This window comes from Rhinopithecus roxellana, unplaced genomic scaffold (genome assembly GCF_007565055.1).
Source record: "Rhinopithecus roxellana isolate Shanxi Qingling unplaced genomic scaffold, ASM756505v1 contig5490, whole genome shotgun sequence".
In the NCBI taxonomy this organism is placed as follows: domain Eukaryota; kingdom Metazoa; phylum Chordata; class Mammalia; order Primates; family Cercopithecidae; genus Rhinopithecus; species Rhinopithecus roxellana.
In genome coordinates this window covers 3362-30038 of record NW_022144096.1, presented here as the reverse complement: position 1 = coordinate 30038, position 26677 = coordinate 3362, and the positions used below count along the sequence as shown (strand labels likewise).

The window sequence follows — 26677 nt, the reverse complement described above, 5'->3', positions numbered from 1 at the left end:
CACACCTATAATCCCAGTACTTTGGGGGGCTGAGGCAGATGGACCGCTTGAACTCAGAAGTTTGAGATCAGCCTGGGCAACATAGTGAGACCTTGTCTACACTTTTTTGTTGTTAACAAATTAAAAAAAACAAAATCCAGGCTGACAGATCAGGCATGGTGTCTCACACCTATAATCCCAGCACTTTGAGAGGTCTGGCCGGGCGCGGTGGCTCAAGCCTGTAATCCCAGCACTTTGGGAGGCCGAGACGGGTGGATCACGAGGTCAGGAGATCGAGACCATCCTGGCTAACATGGTGAAACCCCGTCTCTACTAAAAAATACAAAAAACTAGCCGGGCGAGGTGGCGGGCGCCTGTAGTCCCAGCTACTCGGGAGGCTGAGGCAGGAGAATGGCGTAAACCCGGGAGGCGGAGCTTGCAGTGAGCTGAGATCCGGCCACTGCACTCCAGCCTGGGCGACAGAGCGAGACTCCGTCTCAAAAAAAAAAAAAAAAAAAAAAAGAGAGGTCACAGCAGGCAAATCACTTGAAGCCAGGAGTCTGAAACCAGCCTGGGCAAAATGGAGAAACCCTGTGTCTACTAAAAATACAATAATCAGCTGAGTGTGGTGGCGCACACCTATAGTCTCAGTTACTCAGGATGCTGAGGTGGGAGGATCACCTGAGCCCAGGGAGGTCAAGGCTGCAATGCACCATCATTGTACCACTATACTCCTGCCTAGGTGACAGAGTGAGACGTTGTCTCAAAAAAAAAAAAAAATCCAGGCTAGAACTCCATTTTGACATATTTCTTCCCAATTACCTCATCATGTGGTAAATTACCACTGCTCTTCAACTTTGGATCTGGGAATAACACATATTACTTTTGCTAACATTTTGTTACCCAAAACAAGTCACATGACCACTGACACACTAACTTAAAGGGGAGAAAAAAGATCCTACCATATACTTGGGAGGTGGGGCCAGATGTATTTGGTAACAGAAAATGAGTATCATATTATATCAATGACTGAAGAATAACAACAGAAAATATGCAAAATCAAAAACACAAAAATATCATGAGTAAACTCCTCAAGCAACCCTTAATTAAACAAATGCTGGATTTTTCTCCTACTACAAAAGCAGAGAAATTCAGGTCATTGATGTTGTATAAATAGAATAGTAATGGGCTTAAGTGTCCAGTAACTATGTCTTATACACAAAGGTAAGTGTATACTACCTGAGACTGAGATCTTCCATGCTTGATTCCTGATCTGCTCCAGCGAAAGCTTTCTTCCAAAATGAATGCTGCAGTAGCCTTGTCCAAGTTAATCTTTAAAAAAACACAAATGTTAAAACTCTACTTTAACATGATTTACCATGAAAAATTCCCAAGACATGTCCCAATTACACACATCGGATTTTACAATTTGTATCTCCTAAAGGTACATATGTACCTTTGAAATCATTTTATATTTTATTATTTCATTTTTGTATGCAATTAACCTCTTTTAGACAGCAAGATAAAAAGAAACAATTCAGAAGCCTTAAATGGTACAGAATGAAACAGTCTGATAAGCAAGCATTAGAAGTTTCAGGGTTCAAATTCCATAGAGTCTGGGTTCTCCAACCAGCGTAGGAAAAAGGGAATCGATAAATAATTTGAAGTTCTAAAGTAAATATATCAGATATCTATAATCCTGTCATCCTTTATTTGACAACAGAGGCAAGATTATTTTACTTACCCTGACTGACACATTTAAGTTTTGGAACTATTCTGTTAGAACTTCATTCAGAAATAAATAAGAATATCAGCCCAGGCGCGGTGGCTCATGCCTGTAATCCCAGCACTTTGGGAGGCCAAGGTGGGCAGATTGCTTGAGTCCAGGATTTCGAGATCAGCCTGGACAATGTGGCAAAACCCCATCTCTACAAAAAATACAAAAATTAGTTGGGTATGCTGGCCCACACCTATAATCCCAGCTACTTGGAAGGCTGAGATGGAAGAATCTCTTGAGCCTGGGAGGCAGAGGTTGCAGCAAGCCAAGATCACACCACTGCACTTCAGCTTGGGTGACAGAGTGAGACCCCGTCTCAGGAGGGGTGCAGGGGCAGGGAAGAATATCAGCTTCATAATCATATACATTCACATGTTGTTTAGGAATCACAATAATCTTACCTAGCTAGTTCACCTGCATTAAAATGACTTTAGGCTGTATTTAAAACTCAGGCTCATTTTCAAAAGATTAAGTTTCACTACTAATTACAGTATACCTGTAGGCATACCACCAGAGTGGGAAAATTAAGCCTGACTGAAACTTTAAAACAAAAAAGGAAAAAAAATTTATAGTTGACTAATCACTCAAACTTCTGTATAAAATAATATTATTCCCAATCAAAAGTAAAACGCAAATAATAGAATTTGCAACCACATATAACATTCCTTTACACAGAAAGCTCTTGTGGTTCACTAAAGGAGAAATAAAAATAGTCAACAAGTAAAATTTATTTTCATCCAATCAAACTGACAAAAATGTAGATCAACAAGGCACACTGCAGATGAGTGGGAGGGAAGGAGCTTTCTAACATATTGTCGCTGGGAATGTAAATCAGCACATGTTCCTAGAATGTAGGAAATGTATCAAACTGTTTAAATGCTCTTAGCCTTTGGCAAGCCATTACACTTTAAGAAATTCACATGAAAGAGATAATTACCCAAGTAAACCCAAAAAAAATTTTTAATTCACAAAAGAATATTTACTGTAACAACGTATATAATATTACAAATCAAGAGGCATTCTAAACGTTTACTTTTTATAGGTAATTGTATGTACATTCTACAGCCATTTAAAATGACCAAGCAGCCAGGCACAGTGGCTCACACCTGTAATCCCAGCATTTTGGGAGGCTGAGGCAGGCGAACTGCTTGAGGCCAGGAGTTCGAGACCAGCATGGCCAACATGGTGAAACCCCATCTCTACTAAAAACACAAAAATTAGCTGGGGATGGTGGCACGCACCTGAAATCCCAGTTACTCAGGAGGCTGAGGCATGAGAAATACTTGAACCCAGGAGGTGGAGGATGCAGTGAGCCAGATTGCACCACTGCACTCCAGCCTGGGTGACAGAGCAAGACTCAGAAATGGAAATGGAAAAAATACGCATAATGTACATGAGAGAAAAAAGTAGGTTATGGAGTGGTCCCATGTAAGCAAAAAATTATATAGCATAGGGTTATAAATGTAGGGATATGTAGATACAATCTCTTAAGTAAATTAGATATAGTTACATCCTATCAAAAGATGTCTGAAAAATTATCCACCAAAATAACACTAATGTTGAAAGCATTCTAATGTAAGCAAAGGATGTTTATCCTACAGCTTATACAAAAATCAGCATTTCCTTCTGCAGTTTTTAAAATATATTTAATAAAAGAGTGGATTCTTGTATATGCTACACTAAATTTATTCTCCATTTTATAAACTGAAACCTCCTCCCATCCCTGCATCCCAGTTATCTAGTGACAGAACCAGAACTAGAAACTAGTTGCTTGGGCCTCTTTCCCACTCTGGTCCACCTCCTCGCCTCCCCTACCCTGTGCCTCAACAATGATTTCTAACGCTGCCATCACTGACAAAAAATTCACAAAGTGTCTATTACCCTATCACTTAATATCCCCATTATGACAGGCTTGTCATAAAAACAGGTCACATTAAATATCACTCAGTTAACAGCACCTTAACTTGACAATATCATCCCTAGGTCAACAGTGAAACCGTTTTAGCCTGAAATACAAAATACAAGAAATGGCACTTCTTGGATTTGGGAATTATAAGAAAATTGGTCAACTACTTAATACATGAAAAGAGAAACTGACTTCAAAAATTCCTCATGATTAAAACACCTGCAAACTGAGAGAAAAACTTTTAATCCGAAGTCAGACTTCTTTAAAAAATAATAATTTGAACAGCTATTTGTATATTAAGAACAGCACCATTTTAGAAGTACATAAAAGGGGGACAATATTCCACTATTATTCCCATTAAAATACTGTCCCTTACTCCATCTACAGAACTCAAAAGAAAAAGAAAAAAAAATCGAAATACTGTCCCTACCTTTTTTGAGGATCTCTTTGAAGTAACCCATCAAGCAAATTAATAAAATCTGAAGAAGCTTTAGGACGAGAAGAATCTACAAACAAATTAATTTCAAGAAAAAATGGTAAGTAGTAAATACATATCAATTTTATTTTTATCTCTTACATCAACATTTAAAGTAATAGTATTTTAAACACATAAATTATTATTAAGAGAAACTCTAAATCCATTAACAACAATTACATCCTCCATTTGATGGGGCAGGATGGGGAGGTACAGAACACAAAGATTAAAAACATATTTTCCTAGATCACAAAAAAGAAATGTAAATCTCAAAAACTAAGTCTTAACAAACCTCTAAGCCTTCTCTTCACTGAACAATCCCAACAAGGATCACCAGCTTAACAAACTCAAACACTTGTCTTCAACTATTTTGGGGGGTTTTTTTGAGATAGTGTCTTGCTCTGTCACCCAGGCTAGAGTGCAGCGGCACGATCATGGTTCACTCCAGCCTCTACCTCCCAGGCTCAAGTGATCCTCTCACCCCAGCCTCCAGAGTAGTTGGGACTACAGGCATGTACCATCACGCCTAATTTTTGTTTATTTTTTGTAGAGATGGGGTCTCACTATGCTGCCTAAGTTAGTCTCAAACTCCTGGGCTCCAGTGATCCACCTGCCTTGGATCTCCTAAAGTGCTGGGATTACAAGTGTGAGCCACTATGCTCAGCTCCAACTTTTTTTTTTTTTTTTTTTTTTTTTTTTTTGAGAAGGAGTTTCACTCTTGTTGCCCAGGCTGGAGTGCAATGGCACGATCTCGTTTCACTGCAACCTCTGCCTCCCAGGTACATGCGATTCTCCTGTCTCAGACTCCCAAGTAGCTCGGATTACAGGCATGTGCCACCATGCCTGGCTAATTTTTTGTATTAGTAGAGACAGGGTTTCACCATGATAGTCAGGCTGGTCACAAACTCCTGACCTCAGGTGATCCACCCACCTCGGCCTCCCAAAGTGCTAGGATTACAGGTGTGAGCCACCATGCGCAGCCCTAATTAACTATTAATTATACCTTATTCTTTGAAGTATTCCTAACTTGAACAACTTTGCATTACAATGTACTATGATTAGAATATTTGCAATCCAAAAGCAAAAATTGACAAATGGGATCTAATTAAACTAAAGAGCTTTTGCACAGCAAAAGAAACTACCATCAGAGTGAACAGGCAACCTACAGAATGGGAGAAAATTTTTGCAACCTACTCATCTGACAAAGGGCTAATATCCAGAATCTACAAAGAACTCAAACAAATATACGAGAAAAAAACAAACAACCCCATCAAAAAGTGGGGAAAGGATATGAACAGACATTTCTCAAAGAAGATATTCATACAGCCAACAGACACATGAAAAAATGCTCATCATCACTCGCCATCAGAGAAATGCAAATCAAAACCACAATGAGATACCATCTCACACCAGTTAGAATGGCAATCATTAAGAAGTCAGGAAACAACAGGTGTTGGAGAGGATGTGGAGAAATAGGAACACTTTTACACTGTTGGTGGGATTGTAAACTAGTTCAACCATTATGGAAAACAGTATGGCAATTCCTCAAGGATCTAGAACTAGATGTACCATATGACCCAGCCATCCCACTACTGGGTATATACCCAAAGGATTATAAATTATTCTACTACAAAGACACATGTACACGTATGTTTATTGCGGCACTATTCACAATAGCAAAGACTTGGAATCAACCCCAATGTCCATCTGTGACAGACTGGATAAGAAAATGTGGCACATATACACCATGGAATACTATGCAGCCATAAAAAAGGATGAGTTTGCGTCCTTTGTAGGGACATGGATGCAGCTGGAAACCATCATTCTTAGCAAACTATCACAAGAACAGAAAACCAAACACCGCATGTTCTCACTCATAGGTGGGAACTGAACAATGAGATCACTTGGACTCGGGAAGGGGAACATCACGCACTGGGGCCTATCATGGGGAGGGGGGAGGGGGGAGGAGGGAGGGCTTGCATTGGGGAGTTATACAAGATATAAATGATGAATTGATGGGTGCTGACGAGTTGATGGGTGCAGCACACCAACATGGCATAAGTATACATGTGTAACAAACCTGCACGTTATGCACATGTACCCTAGAACTTAAAGTATAATAATAAAAATAAAAAAAAAAAAAAAAACTATACAAAATTCTAAAAAAAAAAAAAAAAAAAAAAAAGAATATTTGCAATCCCTCTTTTAAGATTTTTAACAGAAATAAGAAGCATTACATTATGACAGTGTCCAATACCACTAATCTCATAATGTTTTGTCTTTTTAAATTAGTTATATACCATATCCAGGTCATCAATCTATGGTTAAAAGTAGTAGTAATGGTCACACATTGTGGCTCATACTTGAAATCCCAGCACTCTGGGAGGCCAAGGCAGGTGGATCAATCAAGGCCAGGAGTTCAAGACAAGCTAGGCAACACAGCAAGACCCTGTCTCCACAAAAAAAATTTAAAAATTAGCCATTCCTGGTGGTGTGTGCCTGTAGTCTTGGCTACTCAGGAGGCTGACTGCACCACTGCACTCCAGCCTGAGTGACACAGCAGAACCCTGTCTCTCAAAATAATAATAATAATAATAATAATAATAATAATAAATATATATAGTAATAATTTTTGTAGAATCCTGTTTTCATTTATGTGTCTTAAGATAAACTTTAACAATGTATAGCAAAATGTTTTACTGCATTTGTGCCTTCTTTTCTCTTTCCTTAAAAATTATTGCTGATAGATCATTATATTAACCACAATTTATATGATTAAAGTTCCAACACTTTAAAAATACTACAACTGTATCTAATTTTAAAGACTTTTAGGCCGGGTGCAGTGGCTCATGCCTGTAATCCCAGCACTTTGGGAGGCTGAGGTGGGTGTATCACGAGGTCGGGAGCTCAAGACCAGCCTGACCAAGATGGTGAAACCCCATCTCTACTAAAAAACAAAAACAAAAAATTAGCCGGGCGCCATGGTGGGCACCTGTAATCCCAGCTACTCGGGAGGCGGAGGCAGGAGAATCGCTTGAACCCAGGAGGCAGAGGTTGCAGTGAGCCAAGATCACACCACTGCACTCCAGCCTGGGCAACAGAGTGAGACTCTGTCTCAAAAATAAATAAATAAATAATAAAGATCTTGAAAACTCATAAGGGTAGCATTCTGATTGATCAAGATAAGGAAACAGCAGATTTGTTCCAACAGGAGATAGAAATAACCACATGGGACATGACTACAAAGTAAATGGTACATACAAAAAGTAATGTCACATAAGTGTTTAAGTCTTTAAGCCATACTTTTTGTGATATAGATGCACAAAATAATTTGTTTTTAAATGAGGGAAATCTATTAGTACTTTGTTCTCTGTTTCAGCATCTTTAAAAAATGTCAAAGGAAATACTAACATTTCTAAAAATATCAACTTGGGATCACTTATAAAAGATAACTTTAAGCCTGTAATCCCAGCACTTTGGGAGGCCGAGGCAGGTGGATCACGAGGTCAGGAGATGGAGACCATCCTGGCTAACATGGTGAAACCCCGTCTCTACTAAAAATACAAAATAATTAGCCCGGTGTGGTGGCGGGCGCCTGTAGTCCCAGCTGCTCAGGAGGCTGAGGCAGGAGAATGGCGTGAACCCAGGAGGCAGAGCTTGCAGTGAGCCGAGATCGCACCACTGCACTCCAGCCTGGGAGACAGAGCGAGACTCCGTCTCAAAAAAAAAATAAAGGTAACTTTGGGGAGTTATGAATCAATAAAAGCAAACTTTGGATAAAGGTACACCTTAATCAGTGGAAAATGTAAATTAATTCCATTTATCACAAGAAATCTTACCTTTCGGAATAGGTGGCAAAGGATCTTCACATAAGATCTTTTCTGTTAATTCCGAAATACTTTCTGAGAAGAATGGAGGTTTTCCTGAAATCACATGAAAACTTGCAAAATTAAAGAAGTCTGCTATCACCAATAATTCTCATCTCAACTACAGATATTTCAAGATCATACAACTTATAGGAAAAAATATATAGGAATAGCTAATGCCTAGTACGTACCAGGCACTGCCTATATAAATTATATTTCTCTTAATTCGAAACGTATTATCATCCTAACAAATACACAAACACACACATGGACCACTACTACGAACCAATGGGGGTATAGGCCATTTGATGTATCTGAATAATACACAGTTGCAAGGCATCTTTACAAAAATTTCTAATAATCACAGTTTTTGAGTTAAGCACATTTCAGCATTCCAGATTATCATGAAAAATTACCTATTTGTCAAGAAGTTTCTAGGACTCTGCATATCCCTAGATACCAAGCAACTCAGCCAAAATCAGTATATATGAAAATTTAATAAGGTCACAGTTTTTTTGGCCAGGCATAGTGGCTCATGCCTATAATCCCAGAGCTTTGGGAGGCCTAAGTAGGCAGATCACTTGAGGTCAGGCATTCAAGACCAGCCTGGCCAACATGGTGAGATCCCGTCTCTACTAAAAATACAAAAAATTGCCAGGCATAGTGGTGGACACCTGTAAGCCCAGCTACTCAGGAAGCTGAGGCATGAGAATGGCTTGAACCCAAGAGGCAGAGGAGGCTGAGGTGAGCCAAGATCGTGTCACTGCACTCCAGACCGGGTGACAGTGCAAGACTGTCTCAAAATTTTAAAAAATCAAGTTTTGTAACATCTTATAAGTAAAACATCTGCAAACTACAGACTTAACCTGGTTTTATTTTAGTCATATCTGATTTTATACCTATTCAGGAAACAATTACCTGAAAACATTTCATAAAGCAGACAGCCCAAAGACCAGAGGTCACTGGAGATGGAAAAGTCAGCACCCCTCACAACTTCTGGTGCTGTATATATAGGAGATCCTAAAAGCAAAGTATGAAGAACAGTTCTGTTAGGCATTTGTATTGCTGCCAATGCGAACCTACCTAGGAAAGATCTGTGAGATGAAAAAGGGCAGGAGAAAAACATACGCATGAATAAAACTTCATGTGCATTCACATTTTTCAATGTTTTCTAATTTTAAGGTTACATTTTGCAAAGAATGTGTGTGAATATAAAAAGGTGTTTAAAATCTACCTGAGAGGTATGGCACATTCAGCTACATTCTTCTTTTAAATTTCAATTAGAATAGTTTAAGTTAAACCTTAAATATAACAACCCCAACAACCCACTGGTTTAACAGCAAAGGTTTATCTATCACTAAATATATCCATAACAAATCTACCAAGAAGCTCTGATCATCATAGTCACTCAAAGACCCTGGCTGATAGAGGTTCCAACTCCACTCATGCTTCCTCAATTGGAGGCAGGGAGAAAGAATGTAGCTAACTGAACACTGGCTCCTAAAATTCCCATCTCAAAGTTACTCACATCACTTCTGCTCACACTTAGTTGGCTTTGACCAGGGAGAGGATGCAATCCTACCATCTATCCAGGAGAATAGGAAATAGTGAAAAGCACTCATGTGTGCCACATATACTTTATACAAAGTGTAATATTACATAGAAATCCCATATTTTAGAGCCAGAAAGTTCCCTTATTCACTGACAAGAGAGGGATACTTAACCTCCAGTAAATCACACAGCTAGGCAGTTGCAGAGCACCCGCCAAGACCCAGGGTCCTTGTCTCTCCCTGGTGCACACTCTGTGCATTCCATCTAACAAACTCCCACCTCCCAGTGAGAATCTCTTCCCCAGGAAGTAAGTAACCTCCAATGATTTGGAAACAAAATTCCACTGAGGTAAGCCTTCCAGCAAATCCTATCTCCAGAGCCCATCACAGCCAGATCAGCAGCTTTGTGTGCCCTGATGCGTGACTGTAAAGTTCTCCCATGGAGCAAATTTGCTATGCTATCACATTTCGCACACATCAATGGAAGGTATATTTGCCTGCACTAGCTGCTGAGGAAACACAAATAACACCCATGGAATGCCCTTGCACTCTGCCCAACACTTAATAGATGTTTCATTAATATTTGTTGAATATGAATGTTTGTCTTCCCATCCTTATTTCCAGTACCTAGAACATGGGTAAACTCGTCAAATTAAGAAATAAATGTGGACCAGGCTCACACCTGTAATCCCAGCACTTTGGGAGGCTGAAGTATCACTTGAGGACAGAAGTTCAAGACCAGCCTGACCAACCTGGTGAAACTCCATCTCTACTAAAACTACAAAAATTAGCTGGGTGTGGTGGAGGGTGCTGTAATCCCAGCTACCTGGGAGGCTGAGGCCATTCAAGAATCACTTGAACCTAGTAGGCGAAGGTTGTGGTGAGCCAAGATCATGCCACTGCTCTCCAGCTTGTGTAACAAAGCAAGACTGTCTCAAAAAAATAAATCAATGAGGGCCGGGTGCAGTGGCTCACGCCTGTAATGCCAGCACTTTGGGAGGCCAAAGTGGGCGGATCATGAGGTCAGGGGATTGAGTCTTGGCTAACACAGTGAAATCCTGTCTCTATTAAAAAAAAAAAATACAAAAAATTAGCCGGGCGTGGTGGCGGGCGCCTGTAGTCCCAGCTACTCGGGAGGCTGAGGCAGGAGAATGGCGTGAATCCAGGAGGCAGAGCTTGCAGTGAGCCAAGATCGCGCCACTGCACTCCAGCCTGGGCAACAGAGCGAGACTCCATCTCAAAAAATAAATAAATAAATGTGGAATTAACAAATCAATGCACTAATGAACAATGGAATTAAAGTCCCTGGGTTCACACTCAAATGGGTAGAAAACAAATACGCAAAACAGTATATTATTACATGGTAAGTTAAATGGTTTATACACAAAATATTATGAAAATAATAAAAGAAAACACTTAAGTATTCAGTCTGATAAAATCCTGCCATCCAGACAGACAAAGAAGGAAGTCTTTCTCAAGAAAGCTGAAGCCGGCCAGGTGTGGTGGCTCATGCCTGTAATCCCAGCATTTTGGCGGGCTGAGGCAGGCAGATCACCTGAAGTCGGGAGTTCGAGACCAGCCTGACCAATATGGAGAAACCCGGTCTCTACCAAAAACACAAAATTAGCTGGGCATTGTGGCGCATGCCTATAATCCTAGCTACTCGGGAGGCTGAGGCAGGAGAATCACTTGAACCTGGGAGGCAGAGGTTGCAGTGAGCTGACATCACACCACTGCACTCCAGCTTGGGCAACAGATCAAGACTCCATCTCAAAACAAACAAAATAAACAAACAAAAAGAATCCCTGAATCAATGTCGACTACCAGTGTGCTCTCAGGAATAGGCCTGCCTTAGTGTCCCCTCCAAGTTTAGTCACTAGCTGGGTACAGTCATGAGAAGCGTGGCCTCTGAACAAAAGCACTGATGGATTTCTTCAAGTAGTTGGAGGCCTTGGTCAGTTGTACCTGCAACTGAAGGACAGTGAAGCACAATCTTGTGGGAACCACAAGAACAGAGAGGCAATCCTGGACCAGATCGTGAAACTTGAACCCTAACCTGTAGGTAGGGGATTCTAAATTTGAAACTCTTTTCATAAATCAGCCCAGATTTCTAATTTCTCTCAATCAATCAACAACACTGGGCCAAAATTGAGCCTAGTTCGACATAACCCCTTCAATCCCTCTTAAACTGGGCCACATTATTGATTTATATAACTTTTCTGTTCCTGAATTTGGGAACTATGATCCAGCCAACCCCTATCTTTAAACAGGAAATTAAAACTCCTAGCAGCTATGTGACACTACTCTGAAGGTTACAAAGAAGCAAAGACAGAACTAGAATCCAGATGTCCTTATTAGAAGCTCTTTTCAATATTACTTTTATGCAGCCTAACCAAACTGTTTGCCCTAACATCAGCATCAATGTTAACAGATTCTTCATGGCTGTACACCACCACTGACCAATCACCAACCCCATCACAGAACCCAACTAGTCAAATATGTCAAAAAGTAGCGTGATTTTTTCATGTGCCTTTTTCATCGCCACACTTAGACTGTGAATTCTCCAAGTCTCCAGGAAAACAGAAGTGGTTTTACACTCTATTTTTATCTTAATGCCACAGGGATGTGAAGGTTAACTGCCTATGAAGTACCTGATCCCCAAAGGTCAGGGCTAATTCTGCCCTGCTGGTTATGAAAGTATCCTCTACCCTTGGCCAAATAGACTAACCTGCCCCATCATAGAAATTGTTCTTAGATTAAGTTCAGAAGTACGCATCACTGCTAGAACATCTGATGTATTTCTCCACAACACAGCTCTCTTCCCCTTACTAAATATGCATTTATACTAAAATATACCATTGACCTTGTTTTCTATAATAAAATTATATACAATAATTCAGAACTTCATATCCTACTAACATAGACCACAATAGTCATTTTCATAGAATACTGATAATTCTATGGAATGCAATTTGAGGACATTAAAAGCCTTCTTCTTGGGCATGAAATCTTACCACATACAAGCCTGGCCCTGAAAGTTTAATTTCCTTTAGTCCTATTTACGGGGCCTGTGATTAACCTGCTGCTCCCCATCCTCTTCCCTCATCCCTGGGCCACATGACTACCAAGTCCAAGGATGTCTGCCACCCTCTCGCATCATGCTCTTTCCTACAACTGGCACCAAACTCAGCTGACAGCACGATGAGTATCACAGAGCTTCAATGGCCCAAAGTCTCAAGTACCTGAACATGGAACCTGAGGAGGAAAGATCTTTAGCACTTCCCCCAAAAGGCATAAGAAACATTACTTCAGACTCCCCCCTCAAGTATAGCAATTTTAACACCCCCAGCCCCATCTCACATGCCAAGAATATACCCTAGAAATTTGCTTCAGGGATGCTGGCAAGATAGCTGAATAGGAACAGCTCCAGTCTGCAGCTCTCAGTGAGATCAATGCAGAAGGCAGGTGATTTCTGCATTTCCAACTGAGGTACCCAGTTCATCTCATTACGACTGGTTGGACAGTGGGTGCAGCCCACAGAGGGCAAGCTGAAGCAGGGTGGGGCGTTGCCTCACCCGGGAAGCGCTAGGGGTCAGGCAACTCCCTCTTCTAGCCAAGGGAAGCCATGAGGGATTGTGCCGTGAGGAACAGTGCACTCCAGCCCACATACTGTACTTTTCCAATGGTCTTCCCAACCCACAGACCAGGAGATTCCCTCTGGTGCCCAGGCCACCAGGGCCCTGGGTTTCAAGCACAAAACTGGGTGGCCATTTGGGCAGACACCAACTAGGTGCAGGAGTTTTTTTTCATACTCCAGTGGCACCTGGAAGGCCAGAGAGACACAGCACCAGTCACTCCTCTGGAAAGGGGGCTGAAGCCAGGGAGTCATGTGGTTTGGCTCAGCAGGTCCCACCCCCACAGAGCCCAATAAGCTAAGATCCACTGGCTTGAAATTCTCGCTGCCAGCGCAGCAGTCTGAAGTCGACCTGGGATGCTCAAGCTTGGTGCAGGGAGGGGCATCCACCATTGCTGAGGCTTAAGTAGGCGGTTTTACCCTCACGGTGTAAACAAAACCACATGGACGTTTGAACTAGGTGGAGTCCGCTGTGGCCAGACTGCCTCTCCAGATTCCTCCTCTCTGGGCAGCGCATCTGCAGCAGCCCCAGTCAGATGCTTATACATAAAACCCCCATCTCCCTGGAACAGAGCACCTGGGGCAAGGGAAGGTTGTGGGAGCAGGCTCAGTAGACTTAAACGTCCCTGCCTGATGGCTCTGAAGAAAGCAGCGGATCTCCCAGCACAGCGTTCAAGCTCTGCTAAAGGTCAGACCGCCTCCTCAAGTGGGTCCCTGACCCTCAAGTCTCCTAATTGGGAGATACCTCCCAGTAGGGGCCGGCAGACACCTCACACAGGAGAGCTCCAGCTGGCATCTGGCAGGTGCCCCTCCGGGACAAAGCTTCCAGAGGAAGGAACAGGCAGCAATCTTTGCTGTTCTGCGGCCTCTGCTGGTGATACCCAGGCAAACAGGGTCTGGAGTGAACCTTCAGTAAACTCCAGCAGATCTGAAGCAGAGAGGCCTGACTGGTAGAAGGAAAACTAACAAACAGAAAGGAATAGCATCAATATCAACAAAAAGGACGTCCACTCAGAGACCCCATGCAAAGGTCACCAACATCAAACACCAAAGGTAGATAAATCCACGAAGATGGAGAGAAACCAGCGCAAAAAGGCTGAGAATTCCAAAAACCAGAACTCCTCTTCTCCTCCAAAGGATCACAACTCCTCACCAGCAAGGGAACAAAACTGGATAGAGAATGAGTTTGACAAATGGACAGAAGTAGGCTACAGAAGGTGGGTAATAACAAACTCCTCCAAGCTAAAGGAGTATGTTCTAACCCAATGCAAGGAAGATAAGAACCTTGAAAAACGGTAACAGGAATTGCTAACTAGAATAACCAGTTTAGAGAAGAACATAAATGACTTTATGGAGCTGAAAAACAGCATCAGAACTTCGTGAAGCATACACAAGTATCAATAGCTGAATCGATCAAGTGGAAGAAAGGACATCAGAAATTGAAGATCAACTTAATGAAATAAAGTGAAAAGACAAGGTTAGAGAAAAAAGAATGAAAAGGAACAAACAAAGCCTCCAAGAAATATGGGACTATGTGAAAGACCAAATCTACGTTTGATTGATGTACCTGAAAGTGACAGAGAGGATGGAACCAAGTTGCAAAACACACTTCAGGATATTATCCAGGAGAACTTCCCCAACCTAGCAAGACAGGCGAACACTCAAATTCAGGAAATACAGAGAACACTACAAATATACTCCTCAAGAAGAGCAACCCCAAGACACATAATTGTCAGATTCACCAAGGTTAAAATGATGGAAAAGGCCAGGCGCAATGGCTCACGCCCGTAGTCTCAGCACTTTGGGAGGCCGAGGCGGGTGGATCATGAGGTCAGGAGATCGAGACCATCCTGGCTAATACAGTGAAACCCCGTCTCTAGTAGAAATACAAAAAATTAGCTGGGCATGGTGGTGGGCGCCTGTAGTCCCAGCTACTCTGGAGGCTGAGGCAGGAGAATGGCATGAACCCAGAAGGCAGAGCTTACTGTGAGCCGAGATCACGCCACTGCACTCCAGCTTGGGTGACAGAGCGAGACTCCGTCTCAAAAAAAAAAAAAAAAAGAAAAGAAGAAAGAACTAGAGAAGAACAAACAAATTCAAAAACTAGCAGAAGACAAGAAATAACTAATTTCAGAGCAGAACTGAAGGAGATAAAGACACAAAAAACCCTTCAAAAAAAATCAATGAATCTAGGAGCTGTTTTTTTTTTTTAATGATAAACAAAATAGATCGCTAGCAAAACTAATAAAGAAGAAAAGAGAAAAGAAACAAGGAGATGCAATAAAAAATGATAAAGGAGATATTACCACTGATCCCACAGAAATACAAGCTAACATCAGAGAATACTGTGAACACCTCTACACCAATAAACTAGAAAATCTAGAAGAAATGGATAAATTCCTGGACATACACATGCTCCCACATCTAAACCAGGAAGAAGTCGAATCCCTGAATAGACCAATAATAAGTTCTGAAATTGAAGCAGTAATTAACAGCCTACCAATCAAAAAAAGCCCAGGACCAGACAGATTCACAGCCGAATCCTACAGGAGGTACAAAGAAGGGCTGATAACATTCCTTCTGAAACTATTCCAAACAATAGAAAAAGAGGGAATCCTCCCTAACTCATCTTATAAGGCCAGGATCATCCTGATACCAAAGCCTGGCAGAGATACACCAACAACAACAACAAAAACTTTCCGGCCAATATCCCTGATAAACATCGATGCGAAAATCCTGAATAAAATACTGGCAAACCGAATCCAGCAGCACATCAAAAAGCTTATCCACCATGATCAAGTCAGCTTTATCCCTGGGATGCAAGGCTGGTTCAACATACACAAATCAATAAACGTAATCTATCACATAAACAAAACCAATGACAAAAACCACATGATTATCTCAATAGATGCAGAAAAAGTCTTCGACAAAATTCAACACCCTTTCATGCTAAAAACTCTCAATAAATTAGGCATCGATGGAACGTATCTCAAAATAATAAGAGTTATTTATGACAAACCCACAGCCAATATCATACTGAATGGACAAAAACTGGAAGCATTCCCTTTGAAAACTGGCACAAGACAGGGATGCCCTCTCTCACCACTCCTATTCAGCATAGTGTTGGAAGTTCTGGCCAGGGCAATCAGGCAGGAGAAAGAAATAAAGGGTATTCAAACAGGTAGAGAGGGAGTCAAATTGTCTCTGTTTGCAGATGACATAATTGTATATTTAGAAAATTCCATCATCTCAGCCCAAAATCTCCTAAAGCTGATAAGCAACTTCAGCAAAGTCTCAGGATACAAAATCAATGTGCAAAAATCACAAGCATTCCTATACACCAATAATAAACAAAGAGTCAAATTATGAATGAACTCCCATTCACAATTGCTACCAAGAGAATAAAATACCTTGGAATACAACTTAGAAGGGATGTGAAGGACCTCTTCAAGGAGAACTACAAACCTCTGCTCAAGGAAATAAAAGAGGACACAAACAAATGAAAAAACATTCCATCCTCATGGATAGAAGGAATCAATATTATGAAAATGGCCATGTTGCCCAAAGTAATTTATAGATTCAGGGCTATCCCCATCAAGCTACCATTGACTTTCTTCACAGAATTGGAAAAAACTATTTTAAATTTTATATGGAAACAAAAAAGAGTCCACATAGCCAAGAAAATCCTAAGCAAAAAGAACAAAACTGGAGGCATCACACTACCTAACCTCAAACTATACTACAAGGCCACAGTAACCAAAAGAGCATGGTACTGATACAAAAACATATATATAGATCAATGGAACAGAATAGAGACCTCAGAATAGATATCTACAACCATCTGATCTTTGACAAACCTGACAAAAACAATCAATGGGGAATGGATTCCCTATTTAATAAATAGTGTTGGGAAAACTGGCTGGCCATATGCTGAAAAATGAAACTGGACCCCTTCCTTTTACCTTACAAAAATTAACTCAAGATGGATTAAAGACTTAAATGTAAGACCTAAAACCATAAAAATTCTAGAAGAAAACCTAGGCAATACCATTCAGGATACAGGCATGGGCAAAGACTTCATGACTAAAACACCAAAAGTAATGGCAGCAAAAGCCAGAATTGACAAATGGGATCTAATTAAACTAAAGAGCTTCTGCACAGCAAAATAAACTAGCATCAGAATGAACAGGCAACCTACAGAATGGTAGAAAATGTCTGCAATCTACCCATCTGACAAAGATCTAATATCCAGAATCTACAAGAAACTTAAACAAATTTACAAAAAAGCAAACAACCCCATCAAAAAGTGGGCAAAGGATATGAACAGACACTCCTCAAAAGAAGACATTTATGCGGCCAACAAACATATGAAAAAAAGCTCATCATCACTGATCATTAGAGAAATGCAAATCAAAACCACAATGAGATACCATCTCACACCAGTCAGAATGGCAATTATTAAAAAGTCAAGAAACAAAAATGCTGGCAAGGCTGTGGAGAAATAGAATGGTTTTGGACTGGTGGTGGGAATGTAGATTGGTTCAACCATTGTGGAGGACAATTCCTCAGGGATCTAGAACCAGAAATACCATTTGACCCAGCGATCCCATTACTGGGTATATACCCAAAGGATTATAAATCATTCTACTATAAAGACACATGCACACGTATGTTTATTGCAGCACTATTCACAATAGCAAAGACGTGGAACCAACCCAAATGCCCACCAATGATAGACTGGATAAAGAAAATGTGGCACCTATACACCATGGAATACTATGCAGCCATAAAAAAGGATGAGTTCATGTCCTTTGCAGGGACATGGATGAAACTGGAAACCATCATTCTCAGCAAACTAACACAAGAACAGAAAACCAAACACCATGTGTTCTCATTCGTAAGTGGGAGCTGAACAATGAGAACACATGGACACAGGGAGGGGAACATCACATACCAGGGCCTGTCAGGGGGTGGGGGGGCTAAAGGAGGGAGAGCATTAGGAGAAATACCTAATGTAGATGATGGCTTGATGGGTGCAGCAAACCACCATGGCATGTGTATACCTATGTAACAAACCTGCACGTTCTGCACATGTACCCCAGAACTTAAATTTAAAAAAAAAAAGAGCCAGGTGCAGTGGCTCAAGCCTGTAATCCCAGCACTTTGGGAGGCCGAGACGGGCGGATCACAAGGTCAGGAGATCGAGACCATTCTGGCTAACACGGTGAAACCTCGTCTCTACTAAAAAAATACAAAAAACTAGCCGGGCGAGGTGGCGGGCGCCTGTAGTCCCAGCTACTCCGGAGGCTGAGGCAGGAGAATGGCGTAAACCCGGGAGGCGGAGCTTGCAGTGAGCTGAGATCTGGCCACTGCACTCCAACCTGGGCGACAGAGCGAGACTCCGTCTCAAAAAAAAAAAAAAAAAAGAAAGAAATATGTTTCAACTGCAGAATATCATTCACTCAACTAATTTCTATTGAACCACTAATGTGGCAGGCACCATTCCCCTCCTATGTGCTAATGAATGCTCAGTAAAACATAAAGCTGAGGATGAAATACAGGCTTTGTTAAGGTTCCCCAGGCCTTACAGAGTAGATCCACATTGAATACTTTAGGCCACAGGCAAAGTCATTCCTATGTCCAGACTATGTCTGCTGGTCATTACCATTTTCAATATGTTATGTGAGTGGCAAAACAAAAGACTGACATTGTCTCCTAAACACAGGATTTGCATGGTCCACAACTAGAGTTACGATCTTTAAGCTTTCCAGGTCCACATACCTTTGACTCTACTTTTCATGCTTTTCTTCAGGACATTTTCCCCACTGTCACCTCCTCCTTCCTCTGCTGCCACCAAAGCAAAGAACTCTTCCAAATTTTCACCTTCCACTTTTGCCAAGCAAAAGTTGCTAAACTTTAGTGTGCCAGGCCCTTCCAAGAGTATCTATGAAGATCAAATAAATGTTTTCAGAAGAAAAATCAACTTAATTTGTACATATATCAGTACTTCTTATAATTGCACTAAAGAACTTTTGAGCATTGCTATTCTTTCTCCATCAGAACTCAGAAAAATAAATGTTTATAATTTTTTAAAAAGCTAAAGAAAAATAAATCCAACTTTTTAATAATCAATACAAAATTAAATTGTTCATTCTCAGATGTATATAATGAACTCATCATATAACCAAAGTGGAAAACTTCAGGTTTGAGGAAAGATAAGTAATGATGAAAATAAAACAATCTGCACTTGCCAAGCCTCAGTGTCAGCTATAACAGGATTTGGAAACCTAGCTGTCTGAGGTGTTTATTCAAGTGAGGAAGCACAATGCAGAGTTAAGATTAAAGTTGGAGATCTGGATTTTACACCCAGGTCCACCATTTACTTGCTGTCTGACCTTGAAGAATGTATTAACCTTTCTAATCCCCAGTCTCTTCACCTGTAAAATGGGAAAAATAATACCAAACTCTTCAGACTGTTGTAAGGATTAATCGAAGTTATACAAGTAAAGGGTTTGTAACAGTCGCTGGCATGTGACAAGTGCTCAAGTCTGCTAATATAATTTGTGATTAGAATCTATGGATTGTTGAAAACATGCCAGGAACTACTCTTCTGTTACTTTTATCACTTCCTCTATTAAAAGTATTTCTAGATAGGTACAATGGGTCAGGTGGCTTTGTGGCTTTTCAAGGCTATGTAGGGTCAAGTGCAGTGCCTCACACCTGTAATCCCAGCACTTTGGAAGGCTGAGGCGGGCAGATCACTTGGTGCCAGGAGTTCGAGACCAGCCTGGCCAACATGGTGAAACCCCATCTCTACTCAAAATACAAAAATTAGCTGGGCATGGTGGCGGGCGCCTATAATCCCAGCTACTCAGGAGGCTGAGGCATGAGAATCACTTGAACCGGGAGGCGGAGGTTGCAGTGAGCCAAGGCTGCGCCACTGCACTCCATTCTGTATGACAGTGAGACCCTGTCTCAAAAATATAAAATTAAAATAAAATAAAGGCAATGTGAAGTTAACTCTTAACTTCTAGTCACAAATACATACTAAGGATGTCTGCTGGTCTACAATAGTGGCTTTTAAACTTATGTGAGCATCAGAATCCCCTGGAAGACTTGTTAAAGCACAGACTACCAGTCACTACCCCCAGAGTTTCTGCTTCAACAGGTCTGGGATGGGGCCCATTTCTACCAAATGCCAGGTCAACCTAATGCTGCTGATCCAGAGGACCACTAGCAGGGATCAACAAAATTTTTTGTGGTTGGTAAAGAGCCAGCTAATAAATATTTTAGACTTTATGAGCCATACAGTCTTTTATACTTCAATGTCATTTCATTTTAATGGAATCTCATACTTCAAATCTGTTGTTGCACAACGGTAGCCACTGACATTACATAAACCAAAGGTCGTGGCTGTGTTCCAGTGAAAGTTTACTTACAAAAATAGGAATCCTGCCCAACCTTTGCTAACCCCTGTTCTAGAACACAGGTTTAGGTTACAAAGCAGCCTGAATTTTTCAGATCGTAACAGCTGATAATAAATCTCATTAAACAACTCCCGTATAGATATCAGCAAACTACAGCCTCTGGGACAAACCCTGGCCACTGCCTTGTACAGCTATGAACCAAGAGTGTTGAATTTAAAAAAAAAACAAAAAACAAAAACCTATCTGAAAACTGCCACACCAGCCGGGCGCGGTGGCTCAAGCCTGTAATCCCAGCACTTTGGGAGGCCGAGACGGGCGGATCACGAGGTCAGGAGATCGAGACCATCCTGGCTAATACGGTGAAACCCCGTCTCTACTAAAAAAATACAAAAAAACTAGCCGGGCGCGGTGGCGGGCGCCTGTAGTCCCAGCTGCTCAGGAGGCTGAGGCAGGAGAATGGCGTAAACCCCGGGAGGCGGAGCTTGCAGAAAAAAAAAGAAAACTGCCACACCAAAAAAAAAGGTAATTAAAAAAAAAGGTGGGGGGGTGGGGGGCGTTGGCCAGGCATGGTAGCTCACACCTGTAATCCCAGCACTTTGGGAAGCCAAGGCAGTAGGATCACCTGAGGTCAGGAGTTTGAGACCAGCCTGGCCAACACGGTGAAACCCTATCTCTACTAAAAATACAAAAATTTGCCACACACCTGCAGTCCCAGCTACTCGGGAGGCCGAGGCGGGAGAATTGCTTGAACCCAGGATGCGGAGTGTGCATGAGTTGAGATCACACCACTGCACTCCAGCCTGGGCAACAGAGTGAAACTGTGTCTCAAAAAAATAAAAATAAAATAAAATACTTTTTAATGTGGTTTTTATATTTCTAAATGGTTAGGAAAAAATCAAAATAATATTTCTAGACATGTAACAATGAATTATATGAAATTCACATTTCCACATCCACAAATGAAGTTATTGAAATGCAGCCACATCCAGGTATTTACAAATTAGCTACAGCTGCTCTCAGCACTACAATGACAGTTGAGTAGCTAGAGACTTGAGGCACATATGTGACTATTTCAAACAAGAACTGCTATTCATTATACAGGACTTTATGGAGTTTTCTTTTTTAGGTTTAATTATCTTCTCATACAGATGGCCTGCAAAAATAAAATTCTTAAATGAAATATTCAGCTTTTTATTTCCTTGGCATATACTAAAGAAAAAGTGGCCGGGTGCGGTGGCTCAAGCCTGTAATCCCAGCACTTTGGGAGGCCGAGACGGGCGGATCACGAGGTCAGGAGATCGAGACCATCCTGGCTAACACGGTGAAACCCCGTCTCTTACTAAAAAATACAAAAAGCTAGCTGGGCGAGGTGGTGGGCGCCTGTAGTCCCAGCTACTCAGGAGGCTGAGGCGGGAGAATGGCGTAAACCCGGGAGGTGGAGCTTGCAGTGAGCTGAGATCCGGCCACTGCACTCCAGCCTGGGCGACAGAGCGAGACTCCGTCTCAAAAAAAAAAAAAAAAAAAGTAAAAACTCAGACCAGTAATATGTACAATTCCTCAGGGTATGTACTTATAAAGACAATAATTGACGTCACCATGAGCACACTACTTACCAAAAAGTATCCTAGAAACTTAACCTAAATATAATAGGTAATCCTCACAAATATCTTGAAAAATCTATCTCCATGTGACAAAGAAACTAAGGCAAAGAGAAGCAGGGTAACTTGTCCGGATTCACACGGCTTCTAAGTGTTAGTGTTGATGGCAACTCAGAAGCCAAGTAGGTTTCATGACTCTACTATACTGAAGCACATTTAGTTGTGGATAATTTTACCAAAAGAGAAAATATTTGATCCATAATATCAGGAGTCATACATATATAGCCAAGAATGCCACTATCAACTAAAACAATGGTTCATAAATGTGTATGATGACTTAAGAGTTAAGAGGGCCTTATCTTATAGACATTATTGGGTTCAACATTTACAATGTAGGTTAGTAGCATTAAGTGATTACTCAAAGAGCTCTGAAAAGGAGACTTCACATTCAAAAGCAACTTAGACAGGTAGCTAAAATACAGTACTATATATTTCCTTTCATTTATTTTTTTTATTTTATTTTTTTTCCTGAAACAGAATCTCGCTGGAATCCCAGGCTGGAATGCAGTGGCGTGACCTCAGCTCACTGCAACCTGCGCCTTCCGGGTGCAAGCAATTCTCCCTGCCTTGGCCTCTCAAGTAGTTGGAATTACAGGTGACCACCACCATACCCAGCTATTTTTTGTGTTTTCATTTTTTATTTTTTTATTTTTTTAAAACAGAGTCTTGCTCTGTCACTAGGCTGGAGTGCAGTGGTGCAATCTCGGCTCACTGCAACCTCCGCCTCCCGGATTCAAGCAATTCTCCTGCCTCAGCCTCTCGAATAGTTGGGACTACAGGAGTACGCCACCACACCCAGCTAATTTTTGTATTTTTTGTTTGTTTGTTTGCTTGTTTTTAGTTGAGATAGGGTTTCACCATGTTGGCCAGGATGGTCTAAATCTCTTGACCTCGTGATCCACCCACCTCAGCCTCCCAACGTGCTGGGGTTACAGGCAAGAGCCACCGCGCCCGGCCTTTTGTGTTTTTAGAAGAGATGAGGTTTTGCTATGTTGGCCAGGCTGGTATCGAACTCCTGACCTCAAGTGATCCGCCCGCCTCGGCCTCCCAAAGTGCTGGGATTACAGGCATGAGCCACCTGTGCCCTGCATCCTTTTACTTTAAAAAAGATTAACTAAAATTTCAAGATGTTCTATACCAAAATTTTATCTAAAAATAAAAACATCTTTGAGAAAGCACTCTAAATTGAGACAGAAGCAGTTAGAAAATCAAAAACTTTCATGAATTACCTTCCCAGGAGAAATGTCACAAAAGAGAATGCCAAGTTTATGAAGATGATATAATCCAGTAATCAGGTCAATCCCAAATTCTCTCACAACGTCTTCTGGGAGGTTTTCATCTTGAGCAATAACTGTTTTTAAGGAACCACCTGCAAGAAGTTGATTAAAATCACCCATTTCAACCCCCTACATCACCCGAGAGGTTCCATGCTGACAGATACGAACATTGAAAAATGATCAAGACAGTAAACCCTCACAATCTGGTCGAGGAACACACATGTGAGTGAATACAGTGGCCCAAGCACTGCAACAGAAGTCTATGCCCAAGCACCAGAGACAGATTCAGGAAAGTGCCTGCTCCCTATGGATGAATGGTGAGAGGCAAGCAGGTAAGATGAAAGGATAATACCCTAACAGCTGCAAATACTAATGGTAAATACCCCAAAACTGTGCACTTAAATCAAATTATGCAAAGTATACTCTCGTTTACTGTTGTGCTGTCAAGTCACATTCTGCAAAGTACTGCATGGCAAAAAAGACTATGCCTTTCCTTAGCAGATAATCACAACCCTTAGCATATGCCAAAAATGAAATAAAAGGCCAAAGTCAGGCACATTGAGAATCCCATTGCTATATTCTTCCAAGGTCCCAGTTACTTCTCTACCATCTAAGTGCCAGAAACAACTTTTTTTTTAAGGGTCAAGATTACAACAGCCAATCCATCAACAGATGAATGGATAAAGAAAATATGGTACATATATACAAGGGAGTACTATTCAGCCATAAAAGAGAGATTTTGTCATTTGCAACAACACGGTTAGAACTGGAGGTCATTATGTTAAGTGAAATAAGCCAGGCACAGAAAGACAAACATTGCATGTCCTCACTCATTTGTGGGAGCTGAAAATTAAAACAATTGAAATCATGGAGATAGAGAACAGAAGAATGGCTCCCAGAGGTTGGGAAGAGTAGTGGGGAGGTGGCAGGGAGTGGGGATGGTTAATGGGTGAAAATAAATAGTAAGAATGAATAAGAACTAGTACTTGATAATACAACAGGTAGCTAAAGTCAATAACAATTTAACTGTACATTTTAAAATAACTAAAAGAATATAATTGGATTGTAACACAAAGGATAAATGCTTGAGGAAATGGACACCCCATTTACCCTGATGTGCTTATTACACACTGCATGCCTGTACCAACTATCTCATGTACCCCATAGATATTAATATACACACCTACTATATACCTACACAAATTAAAAATTAATACAACAGCCAAATTCAGAAAAAGTAAAGTCTCTGCTTGCATTGGAAAGTTGAATATGAATTACTATGATGAAGGGAAGAGGTATTTGGGGTTTTATTTTGTTTTGGTGGGTGAGGGGGCCGTTACAGACGTAGGCATGTTTTCCAGTTAGGATACCACATCTGGTCAGCTGAAGCAAAAAACTAATTCTAGGACTATCTCTTGATAACCTTATCTACGGAAGTAATTCAACCATAATTCTGTCCTATTGATTCAGAAAATAAAATCAAGTAAGTTATTAATCCAAATTACTTAAGTTTTGTAAATTCTGTGTCAATATGATAAGTTAGATTCACAAAGCTAGTAATAATTATATCAATATTCAATTATCCTTTATTGTTACTCAATGTATAAACAGAAGTACACTAACAGTAGTACTTCATAGTAGTTAACAGTAGTACTTAGTAGTGGTTATTACATTTTTTTCCCTGTTAACTCTTAAAATTTTGAAACTAAAAGCCTAGATAATATGTATTTAGTCACCTTTCTCCCTGTATATAGTCCTAGAAAGCTGTATGAAGGAATAGCTATAATTTGTTATCTCTAATTATTTGTTGGTTCATCTTTGTACTTTTTCACATTGCTTAAAATTTTAGGAGGTACAGTATGCTTTTCACAAAAACAAAAAGATACTTTATAAATGTATTAGCTAATTAATAGCTAGTCAACTTAAAATGTTCGTTTTTATTCCTTGGGAAAATATTTTTGATAAATTAATCACCACTTTAAAACATTTCTAAATTTTTATGTACGTAATGTAATAATATACCAAAGTAGGCCGGGCGCGGTGGCTCAAGCCTGTAATCCCAGCACTTTGGGAGGCCGAGACGGGCGGATCACGAGGTCAGGAGATTGAGACCATCCTGGCTAACACGGTGAAACCCTGTCTCTACTAAAAAATACGAAAAACTAGCCGGGCGAGGTGGCGGGCGCCTGTAGTCCCAGCTACTCAGGAGGCTGAGGCAGGAGAATGGCGTGAACCCAGGAGGCGGAGCTTGCAGTGAGCCGAGATTGCGCCACTGCACTCCAGCCTGGGCGACAGAGCGAGACTCCATCTCAAAAAAAAAAAAAAAAAATAATAATAATAATAATAATAATAATATACCAAAGTAAACTCAACCCGGAACTGAATTTACATAATTCTTTTTCCCAAACATCTTTGCTCTTCACCCTTCCCTAATACCCACAGAACAATAGATTTTCAAGTTAACATAGTAAATAACATCAAAAGTAACAAAACTTACAGCATTTTTTTTTTCAATATTATATTCATAGCACTTTTACCTATTCTTTCGTACCTGTGCAGAGTTCCACCACTAGCCAGAGGTGATTGCTGGTTTCATACCATTCATGAAAAGTTACAATATTCTTGTGTTTAATTTCATGGGTGAGACGGACCTATAAAACACAGAGCATTCACTCTAAAAAGAATATTCCTAAACTCTTACATCTACTGAGAAAAACCTAAATATACAATTGGTAAGTGGATAAGAAAATGGTGACATTTATTTGGTGGAATTCTATACAGATATTAGAAATCATGGTTATGAGGGCTAGTTACACAGAAAAATACTATCTTAAAATAAACTTTTTTGGCCATGCACGGTGGCTCACACCTGTAACAATCCCAGCACTTTGGGAGGCAGAAGTAGGCGGATGACTTGAGGTCAGGAGTTCAAGAGCAGCCTGACCAACATGGTGAAACCCCGTCTCTACCAAAAATACAAAAAATTAGTTGGGCGTGATGGCACACGCTGTTCAGTAGCCTGAAATTCAAGCTACTCGGGAGACTAAGGCAGGAAAATTGCTTGAACTCAGAAGGCAGAAGTTGTAGCGTGCCGAGATGGCGTCACTGCACTCCAGCCTGGGTGACAG

At 40.9% G+C, this 26677-nt stretch overlaps 1 protein-coding gene across 1 annotated transcript; it reads right to left on the bottom strand.

Annotated features, from left to right (window-relative positions):
- Positions 1-1218: 1218 nt before the first annotated feature.
- On the bottom strand, positions 1219-26200 carry LOC115896153 (serine/threonine-protein kinase ULK4-like; the record flags this gene model as incomplete). Its single annotated transcript, XM_030926565.1, has 7 exons — positions 1219-1311; positions 4093-4168; positions 7977-8060; positions 8922-9023; positions 18969-19131; positions 23502-23641; positions 26101-26200. Coding segments are annotated over 7 exons (758 nt in total), but the record flags the coding sequence as incomplete, so codon positions are not given.
- Positions 26201-26677: the final 477 nt, after the last annotated feature.